General features: G+C 40.6%; 1 protein-coding gene across 1 annotated transcript; it reads left to right on the plus strand.

The window, feature by feature from the left end:
• Window positions 1-5,603: 5,603 nt before the first annotated feature.
• Window positions 5,604-10,737, plus strand: LOC147626612 (uncharacterized). The gene is made up of 3 exons (XM_086816836.1): window positions 5,604-6,777; window positions 6,853-7,222; window positions 10,373-10,737. Exons 1-3 carry the CDS (start codon window positions 5,692-5,694, stop codon window positions 10,735-10,737), a joined length of 1,821 nt encoding a protein of 606 aa, XP_086672962.1. The 5' UTR covers window positions 5,604-5,691.
• The last annotated feature ends 589 nt before the right edge of the window (window positions 10,738-11,326 follow it).

An 11,326-nucleotide genomic window follows, 5' to 3' on the forward strand; every position in this document is an offset into this window, starting at 1 on the left:
TTAAAGAGAGCAAGATTCAAAATAAGAACAAGATTTAAACTTTATTCATTCTCGGAACTTATACAGTAAAGATAGAAGAACTCTTTACACTTCCATAAGCCCGTCCATCATATGGTCACAAAAGCAGTCCTCACAAGCTGCACAAGTATAGGGTAACTCATCTATGGGAATGATTCTGCTGGTTATTGCCGCACCTATCTCAGTGGTATGAGGTGATCTAACAAAAGGACCTCTGAGAGGCAAGCCAAAAACGGGGTAAAGGCATATCTTCTCATGAGGAAGAAAACACGCCAGTAAGAAGACCCGCTCAGAAAACCCAAGATGCCTTGATCTCATGACGCAGTAGTATCGGGTACCCAAACCCAAGGCTTCAATAACCATGGCCAAGCGGACATTATTACGAAAGTGCTGCTGACCCCAGGGTGTTACCCTATTTATGTCTTGATAGGTCCGCCATTTGGTCTGCGCTACAGAAGTTCCCAAGTGAGGGAAAAGTGAGCGCTCATACTGTTCTATAAAATCTTTCTTCACAAACTCTCTTGCGTCTTGAAGGTGAGAAATCATCATGGATAAAACTAATTCCTGTTGCCAAGCCATGAAGGAGATTAAGAAAGAAAGGAGATTGATGGGAGTAAGATTACTGTGAGCGACAAGTAAAAGTTATGACTTATATAAAGGAAGGAGCTAGCGTAACCTAGAAGCCAACGGTAACTTGCCACTGAAGTTTTACCGTCTTTCCATGATTTGTGTTTGACACATTTTTCTATAGAAGGCATTAAGAATTTTGAGATGAGGAGATAAAAGAAGCTTGTAGGCTAAGTCACCTACTTTCATATTGAATTCAGATATAAGGGTCACAATATCTGGGGGATAACTTCTTATACTCCCCAAGAGATAAAGAACTTCTTTTGAGTTGTACTCGAATGAAAACCAAAACCAAAACACCGATTGTCACTTCTGAACTCATTGTTCTAAATCCTTAAAACAAGTGGGACTCCTGAGAAGTATTCTATGAAAAGGGTCTTCCTTTTTTTAAACAGAAACTTTCTTTTATTTTAGAGAGGGAATAATTATAAGATCAGAAAGGGAGATTCTTACTCTTGTATACCTCGAAGGCTGGGGAGGAATCTTACAGTCCCCATTAAAAGCTCAAAGCTTTTATGAAGGCAGCAAACGTATTTGGATCCCCAAAGATCAATCACACCATCGACCACAATTCCTCAAGCTAACCCCAACCAACACAAAGGGTAACAGATATAATTGGATCCCCAAGGATCAAACTCAACAAATATGCCCCCAACCACAAGTCTTCAAACCGATATCATCCATTGCTAAGGGCAAGGGACCAATGTTATCTCCACCCCCGTCTCCCCCGATGACCACTACTCCATCCCCTCTCAATTCAAACTCAATGCTCATGGAGATAGGAATTTCATCTATAGCCTCACCACCATGACGTCAATGACAACATGGTGCTCATTTTCCACCATGACGTCCAAAGCTCACAACCAATCAGGGGAAGCTAAAGCTAAAGGAGTTGGATGTGGAAGAGAAGACCCCATCTCCTACACCCTTACCAAAGGATCCTTCAACTACACAAGAAGCAAAAATACTCAAGTGTCACATTCACCCACCCAAATGGTGGGTTAACAAGTTCTTAAAATCCCAATCCCCCAAGGTAAGCATTCAAGAAGTATTCATTACTCACACCTCCGACCACCCAATTTCAGTATTTCTTGCAGAGATAGAGCCCAAAGAAGACCTTCTTGAAGCCCTCTAACAATGGATACCTTATCTTAATCTAATCTACTTCTAACGCTACTCTACTCCAACGGTTTTGCAACCCATTGGAGCGGTTTTCTTATGGTAAATCAAACAAGACTAGTGCTCAACTAGCTTAGGTTATCGTTCCCCCCGCCGGAAGTGGTGCCAGTGGAGAACTGAGATTCCCTATCTTTGGAGGAATGGGTAGTAAGACTACTAATCGGCTATGCCCATAGTGATATCTCTATCACGGTCATCTCGAAGAGCTCTAACCCAGCTAGTACATGGAAGTTTATCCCTTGTGGGAGAGACACATTAGGGCCAAAAACGTCTAAAAATGGGCTGTTTGTTAATCTAAAGATTAAGGAATGGTCCAATAGATATTTGCCACGTATACAAAAGTATGGCATTCTTGTCTCCTCTATCTTGGGTCTTGGAGAACTATTTTCACGGAGAACGGCGAAAAATCGCTATCTTTTGGTGGACACCGCTATTTTTGAGAGTTCTGGACGACTAAACATAAAAGTTTGGACCCACCGTACCAGACGTGAGCCTATATTTTATTTCAAAAAAAATCAAAGAAGATACGAAAGCTTTATTTCAAATTTTGAAAATAACGACATTTATGACATGACAAGTTAGTCTCGAACGTCTACACTATCCTTTCTTTCACATTCTCTCTCTCTCTCTCTCTTTGTAGAATTTTTGCGGCTTTTCTCAGTTTCTAAGTTCCCATGGCAAACTCTGCACGTCGTCCATCTCATAGTATCACTTCTTGTGTTTTTAATAATATCAGGGAGGAAGGACTTTGGAAACCTATGTCTTTTCAAATAAATGACTGGGCAACAATGCTTCCTTCTTGTAAAGGTGCACATAAAGTGAAAAGAATCAAGCGAGATGCAGTTAAAAATCACTGGAAAGGAAAAATTCTTGCCTTCAAAGTGACTAACAATGGCTGGCTTGCCAAAGTTCAACATGTGTACATGGCCAAAGATATGATGCTTAATCCAAATGAGCATCACATGTTACAATCTTATTGTAAGAAATATTATTTTCAAAGACAATATGAAAATATCTCATATTTTCTTTTGATGTAAGTGTTTATGGTTTTTCTTTCAGTTATCTTTCCATCGACAGCTGTGGAGTGGCAACCTATTGAAAGTCTGAGTGGAACCTTCAATGCAATTCACAAAGGAATTGCAGATGTTTTGTATGCTGATAAACCACCATCTTTTTTCAAATCGATGGATTTGTTTGTCTATTTTGCAGAATACATGGTTCCATCAAGAGAAGGTGAGAAAGGACAACTTCATGAAGTGCCTGTTCCTACCATCAACTCGCTAGATTGGAAATCTCCAGACTCACTTACTTTATCGAGCTTCAAATTCAAAATCAAAGAAGACATTTTGAAAGCTATGTCTCCGGGTAGAATATCAAGAAGGATAAAGGTTCAATGGTTCTTACCTTTACATGTCTTTGTGGCATGTTTCAAAACCATGGATTTACAACGATCAAAGACAATGTGGCTCAACAGAAGACTTTCTATGGCTGAACTCGACATTGTGCTTGGAGAAGGATGGAGAACCAAAGAAACTTACCACATTGGTGACAATATTAGTTGCAGAATAAGTCCCAATTCTCTGTCAATTTCATATCAATTATGTCGTCAATCATTAGTTTTAGGTTATGATTATAGAAGATGGAGAAGCAAGCTAGGTTTCTGGGTATCCCTAGATTCAGAAGAGAACTGTCCAGAGTTTGAATTAAAAATATATGTACATCAACTAACTGAGCCTAGAGAACTTATAGTTATAGCTAATTGGATGCTGAAAGATGTCAGAGAGTCACTTGAGTTTCTTGATGAAACATCCTCTGAATATAAATTTAAAGTAGATGGAATTGTTGTAAGTAAAAGGACGGAGAATGTAACATCTTGTATCACGTCTTCCACCCAAAAGAGTTGTATTTGAGCCAAATGCAAGATCATGAAATTGTAATCACAATACTTTTCAAATAAAGATTTTGTTTTGATCTTGTTGTCTGACTCAATATGCTGGTACTTATGACATTTTTTACTGCAAAATCATCATCAAAGATTTTTCTCAGTTGAGGAGTACATCTATTTGACACAAACTGGGTGCTTCATTACAAAGTAAAAACAAAACATAAATGAGGCTAGAAATGAACATTAATCAAAATCCATCTTCCTCTTTACATTCGAGGACCCAGGAGCTTCAGAGTCCCTCTTTCTTTTTTGTTTGCTGAATCTAGGTGAAAAGAAAGGCTCACTAGCCTTCTTTGTTGAACTTGGCCTTGGGGGGGTTGCTGGCTTAGGAGACTGGACAGGGGGCTGTGAAGAGTCTTCAGGGTGCTCTCTTGATAAAACCTTGGGGGCTTCTGAGAACTGTGGCTCTTCAAAAGGCTTGGGAGATTTTTTAGGTGATAATTTGGGAGACTTGGAAGATGATTTTGGAGGCATGGGTGTTGGCATAGGAGGCTTCGGTGATTGAGCATGCGATACAGAAGGCTTTTAGATTGAAAAAACAAACTTTTTTAAGTTGTAAAATTGATATCCAAAACGACGCGATAGATATGAACGGACTTTGACTGAGGTGGCTAATTGCGTCGTGTAGGAGGATTGCTTTGCGCTGTAGAATTCGCAGAGAAGGTGAAGGTGAATATGATAGCCAGAACGAGACGTGAAGGCGGCCAATGTTCTGTTGACGGAGGAACTTGAGCCGAAATTGAGCGATTTTGGGCTAGCACGTGTCGTATCAGGCAAAGCCGCATGTGTATTTCAAAAAAAAAAAGACCGGCTGTTGCTGTTTTTCTCTAGGTGCTGACCGACTCTACAACGTCTGAAGGTGGTTGCTTGCTGTAGTTCGTTGTTGGCGACATACAACAACGGCTGCACAGGCGTCGTTGGTGGCTGCTTTTGTCCGCCTAGCTATGCTACTGTCCACGGTGTTGCCGTCGGATATATATGGATGTTGGCAAGGAGCGGCCTGTGCGCCGGTCGAGACATGGCTGACTGTGACCACAGTCAAGCAAACGAAAGAGAGAGAGAGAGAGAGTGGTTCTCTTCTCTTGCGGGGCTGAAGGCGACTGAAGGCAGCAACGCTAGCTGCTGGCTAAAGGCGGCTGGCGACTGCTTTTGCCTACACCCCTAGATGTCAATGTCCACCCGCCAGCTACACCGGCGCTCCTTACGTGTCCCCCATGCTTCGCAGTCAACAACCAGCACCGAAGTGCCATCGTGGGCGCCGGGCAGCCTTTAAAAGGATGAATGTCCCTAGTGACTATAGCCGCCGCGCCATTAAATTTGTATCCGAAACGACGCGATGGAGGAGGCTTAGACTTTGACTGAAAGGGCGTTATCGCGCCGTGAAGGAGATGAGCTAGCCGGAACGACGCGATAGTGGAGGGTCAGAGGATGTGGGAAGAGCCCTATCGCGTCGTGAAGGAGAATTGGACTTTGACTGAAGGGGCGTTAGAGCGCCGTGAAGGAGATGAGCTAGCCGGAACGACGCGATAGTCGAGGGTTAGAGGATGTGGGAAGACGGTCATTTTTTGACCTCATCTTTTTTATACCCCAATGTAATCAGCGCGACGGGATGAAATATTTTCTACCCAAGTTTCTTAACTGACAGGTACAATACGCGAGAGGAGGCCCTTGCATTTGTTCCAAAGACCTCGTTTTGCTCCATTCAGGTGCTTCACTTCTTTCCCTCAGCTTATCCAACACGACGCGATAGAAGGCCCTCCGAGGTGTTCCAAAGCCCTTGTATCGCGCCGTATTGGTAAGTGCTTCTTGAACCTTTAAACAACCTAGAGGCTTGAATTAAGACGTTGAATTGGTTCTAAGGCAGGTTTTCCACTATGTTTTGGTGCTTCTATTCCATTTCTTTTGCAGATTGAACCGAAGATATGAGTACTAATCTTGAGGGAAGAGAACAAATTTTCGATGACCCAAGTGAAAGGTTGCTGGAGGCCGTTTTGGAGGTTGGTGGAGACATGCAAGTCTACTCAGAGGCATTGAAAATTTTCAATCCCAAATTTGTCCTTGGTGAAATCTTGGATAAATTTAGAGAGTTTATTTCAGATGAATTAAAGGAATTTGAGGATGCAGTTCTTGGTCGGTGTTTGATTCTGGAAGGAAAAGATTACATTCATCTCACTGATTTCACTCAAAATTCTCTTGAAAAAAATAAAGTTTTAAGAAGGTTTGGCAGGTTTTCAAAGAAGTCCAATGTTCTAATCCCAGAATCCATATCCTGTCAACTCCATGTTAAAAGTTGCAACCTTGTTTCAAAGGACATTGATTTTCTTTTCTTTCTTTTTCTCAAAGATGAGAAAAGTGCTCAAGTTCCAGGTGAAGATGTTCCATCCAAGGATGAATTAAACTTGAATGTCTCCACTGTTTTGAACATAGAGAAATCTGAGACCTTGGAGATGGAAAAGATTGATTTTGCTTCAGAGGAAAAAGAACGTGCAGGTTTGGATGTTGCAGAGTTTAAAGCAAGCACCCTCATCCCTGAACCCATTGAAGATGTGGAGGTCTCTGAGGCCTCCCTTACTATACGAAGCCTCCCCTCCTTTCTTATTAATGACAAAGATTTCATCCCTCTTCATCAGATTCAATTTCTTCTCAATATAAGGGAGGACTACTGTATTGCAGCTATAGTAGCTGAGGCTTCTGAGGTTGCCTTGGACTTTATTGACACAAAGGAAGAGTCCAAGGAGGAGTTTTTATCTCTTGATCTCCAGACTTCAAATGATTCTTTTGTTATTGCTCCTGATGCACTTGCTGTTTGCATGAAGAGAGTTGAGGAGGAAGCACCTTCTTTGAAGGATGAGGATTTTGAAAACAGGCTCCAGGAGCTTGGTATTCAATCTTTTGGGAGCGATATCAAGCTGAGAGATTTAGAAGAAGAGGTTGCAAAGAAGGAAAAATTTGGTTTATTCAACCTCGCACAGGAGAAGGTTGTTGTTGCAGATGATGAATTGCAGAAGGTTGTTTCATTAATGACCCTTGATATTTTTTCTGTCTTTTAAAGCTTTTTTTAATCAATTATTTTTTTTCTGCAGCTTGAACTTCTTGACAGTGATAATTTTCTTGGAAGAGCCAAAGGTTCACGAGGAAAGGCAACAGAAGGAACCTTTAAGAAAGATTCATCCTCTCTTTTGCACTATCTTCCTTTGTTGGACAAGGCAACCTTTTGTGCCTTTCATAGTCAATATTCTGAAGAGCCTGAGCTACCTTTATTTGCACTAAAGGTATTGTCAAGGTTTCTTGGTTACACACCCCTTCAAATAAATGCTAACAAGATATTGGTTCTTGAGAGAGCTACTGCCCTTAGGATTTTTGGTTATGCTGCAGGCTTTAATGCCTCTAGAGCAGGTTACTTTCTTTGCTATGCTAGCTATGCTGCTGCAGCCAAGGAAAGAGATTTTGAATGTATGATAAATAGTTTATTGAAGAGTAAGAAAGCCTTAAACTATAACCCAGTAAGCCATTAACCCCATCTCCAACAAATCTCATCAAATCATGAGGAGTATGAAAAGAAGGATACCTTCCAGTTTCAGGGTCTGGTGGATATAAACTTCCCTTCCGAAGTCGTTAAACTTCATTGAAATCTGTCAACGGCCTTTGAAAAGAACTTCGTGTAGTCGCATACTCTTTATTGAAACTTAATACTCTTTATTAAGTTTGATAAAGGATGGAACAGAGCAATAAGCATAAAAAGTTAGTAGAGAAAGCTCGTGAAGAACAGATCCATATCCGAGAGTGACAAAAAAAGGGAGAGAATGGCAAAGAAACAGTGAGAGAGGGGCGGCAAAAATTCAAAAATAAGAATCGTGGTCATGTCGGCATTAACTATCCTGAGAATCATGAAATTGTTTTTTTAATTTTAAAAGGTATGTACTTGAATGCGCTTTAAATAACTTGGATGTGCTTTTATTTAGGAAAATCGCTAAATTTGGAGCCGTTTTGACCGTCAACGGCTCCGCTAATTAGCAAATTAATCACTTCCTTACACAGCCCTTTTTGAGTCGTTTTTGGCCCTAATGCTATGACTTTCCTAATCTACCAATGTCTACAAATCACCTCTCAAACAATACACTCAACACATACTCATTCCCTCAAGCTACTCATGTGTACAATGAAGCAATGCCTAAGGCACACACATACATTCTTCCTCTGAAACCATAGCATCAATCTCTACAAGAAAGCAATGGATTTGCATCCCAAAGCTTACCCTTCTAATGTCTATTCTCTTCCACTCATTCACTAACATAGATACTTCTACTTTAGCAAAGAGGGAAGAACACACATTCCATTCTCATCATGCAAGCTACCAAACCATAAATGGGCAAGCACAAACAAACAATGATATCATTAATTAAACCCATAATGCACAAGCAATGCCTAATCTTTCACTAAACTAGCAAGCAAGCAAGCAATGCTTAAGAGGCAAGCATACAAGTATTATCTACTTCTATACTCATACCCACACACACAATGCTTAGCTCAAACCCACACATTCAATGAGTCATGCATTCTTTCAAAGCAAGGAATCAACAATGTAGATAAATGAATCTACTCAAGCAGCCCACAATGATTTAGCATGCTCTAATGTAAGAGAAAAGAGAAGAGAGACGGGTTTCATTACTCACATACACACATAAGCAAGAAACTTAAGAAAATCTAACATAAACGAGCTCAAATAGAAAGACTAATCGCAAGAGAAAAAGTAATCTTCATTGCATAAACAAGCGTTAAGCAAATCTTAAATAAACGAGCTCAAATAGAAAGACTAATCGCAAAAGAAAAAGTAATCTTCATTGCATAAACAAGCATTAAGGGTAGAAGCTTAAGCTCAAAGGGTTACAATGGATATGGAGGGAATGGGAGAATGGGAGTGCTAGAGTGCTTTGCCAAGCTCCTCAATAGCTCACTCAACCAAATGATAAGTGGATCCCCAATCCTATCACAAAAGTGACTTATATAGGGTTTGTACAAAGTTGTTCACACTTGACCGGCCGGCCAAATAAGGCTAAACCCTAAAAGCACTTGCATTACATCTTGGAACTCACTTGGGCCTGTTTGACTAACCCATAATATACCCACGACTCATTTACACATTCACGCAGTAGCAGCATAAATACTACAATTACAATTAAATTAGTTGTTCCTAGCTCACGCATCCATTTGATGAAGTTAGGTGCTTGAATCAAAGACATTAACACAAGCTTTGTAACGAACGAACCCACATATCCATCTGACTCTGTATGCTCCACTTATGGCTAAAAATAGTAAATAGCCCATTTCTACATCCCGTAACTGCATTCCTGCTTCTATTCCAAACATGCTTAAGGTTTGTTCTAACACTATTTCGGCATCCCCGGAACATTCCCCCCTTCCTAAACTGCACGTCCTTGGGTGTGTTTTGTAGAAGTGTTGACCCCCGATGACTTAATTTGAGAGTATTGGAGGTTCCGGTTGTTGAAGACGAATTTCATTGTTGGCGGATGTGTGCCTGAAGAATAATCTTTCTTGAAGATCAATGTTGGATGTTGTGGTTGTAGTAGCCCTCTTGATGTGCTTGACCAATGCTTTTATTGAAATAAAAAAAAGGAAATGGTGGTGCTTTACACCAAATTTGTTCAAGGGGAAAAAACCCTATGGGAGAAAAGTGCCCTCAACGTGGCGATCTTATTGTGAAGTTATTGCTGGAGATATTCTTGAGAACCTGTCATGCGGTGCATTTGTGCATGGGTTGAAGCAACAAGCGTGTCTAATGCACGTGTTCATAGCGAAACACCCTATATGCTTGCAAAGGATTTGACGTTATAAACAATATGTTGTGCAAGAAAAGAGTAAAGAAAGATTCTTCTAGGAGTAGTTGTAGCACATGGAGCACTTGGAAGCGCTCTAATAGCTTCCAAAACTCCTAAAAGGGTTTCGTTGATGAGGTTTACTCTTCACTATACATGCCAATCATCATTAGGTGATTCCCTATTGTGGATAATCTTTTGAACTTGTACTTCACCTGTAAGAAGATGTAGACAATTTGTTATTTTGTTGTGCAGTGCTTGGGTGATCTAGGAAAGAGTGCCTAATGCTTTATGTCCAAATGTGGGACATCCTATTTGCTTTTCATAGATCAATGCATTTCAAAGCATATGCGGTGAAAAAGAAGTCTATGGTCACTTAAGAGATAAGTCGTAGGAATTTTAACACTTCAAGAGCATCCAAGTGGCTGCCAACCTTCAGTTAAGTGTCATTTATTGACGAGGTTATCACACTCACTCTTATCACAATTCATTTGGGCTATGTGTGAACTTCCCACTCCTTCGACTCATAAATAAACTTAGACTTTGACTCTTATGCCCATCCCATCCAGCATGAGCGACTAACATACTTAGCTCAACTCTCCAGCTTGAGTAGTAACCTAGTAGCTACGACTCTTATTCACAGAGTTAATAAAGACGAAGCGCTGGGTCTGATACCTAAGCACATTTTGGCTTTCGGACGCCCAACTCTTGACTCTTATGCCCATAGTATTTACTACTGGCAACTTGGACTTCCTTTTGTGTCTTGAAGTACACAGAGAGGACTGGATTGTACTTTGGCAAGGCTTTATCTACTCCGACATCAGTGTTAGTAGATCAAAAATTGGAGTAAAGGACTTAGAAAGCCTCAAAGGTGCTCTTGGTAGTGGTTCTCCCTTGTTTGCTTCAGGGGTTGTGTTCCTAGTAATTGTTACAGTAACAGAGCTTCTTTTTGGTACCCACTGTTGTTGCCTTTATGGTTTTGGTTTGGAAGACATTTCAAGCTTTTTTGTAGAAGCTCTCTTAGGGACACACTTCTGTAACATCTTTGGGTTTGACTTTGAAGATGTCTCTGGCTTGTTGATCGAAATGTTCTTAGGAACCCACGTCAGTTCTTGCTTAGTGTATCTGGTCTGATTGACCTGAGACTTGGTGGATTTGGTGACTAGCATCCATTGTTGGGTGGTCTTCACAAAGCCAATCAAGTCTTCCCCACTTCAATGCCAACATGCTTTGAATGGTCTTCATGAGTGATTGTCACTATCATCACACGCTCCTTGAATGTGATCTTCTTTCTTGATGGTTGTACATCTGCTATGGGAGCTGTCGTAACCTTTGAAGAAAAATCCCAAAGAGATCAGAATTCTTGAATTGATTTGGGCTCCTTTGTAGACCTTTTTCCTATGAGGGTTACATAATTTACCTTTGTTGTTGTGTATTCGTTGTCCTTTTCTTCTTCTTGGTAATCTGTTTGACACATCCAATACCATCCCAGAGTGGCATCTTCAACTGTCCTACCAGGGTTAGCAACATGAAAAGTACAATACATGGGCTGTAGTTGTATTCTGATTTTCAAGATTACGGATCCCATGCATTCTCTATCTTTTGGCTCTAGAGAAGTTAGAGTCGGCTTACCCAATGCTTCCCAAACTTCATAGGACACTATGCTCTGAATCCTTTTAGGATCTACGTTTGCAGACACAAACACAATCATCTTTTTAGAAAC

Source organism: Cibotium barometz, chromosome 22 (assembly GCF_041138505.1).
Source record: "Cibotium barometz isolate CiBa-2024 chromosome 22, ASM4113850v1, whole genome shotgun sequence".
In the NCBI taxonomy this organism is placed as follows: domain Eukaryota; kingdom Viridiplantae; phylum Streptophyta; class Polypodiopsida; order Cyatheales; family Cibotiaceae; genus Cibotium; species Cibotium barometz.

Coding starts and splice junctions, on each gene's coding strand:
- LOC147626612 (XM_086816836.1), top strand. CDS start 5,692: ATGAGTACTAATCTTGAGGGAAGAGAACAAATTTTCGATGACCCAAGT. Junction 6,778..6,852: donor CAGATGATGAATTGCAGAAG/GTTGTTTCATTA, acceptor TTTTTTCTGCAG/CTTGAACTTCTTGACAGTGA. Junction 7,223..10,372: donor CAAGGAAAGAGATTTTGAAT/GTATGATAAATA, acceptor TGTGTCTTGAAG/TACACAGAGAGGACTGGATT.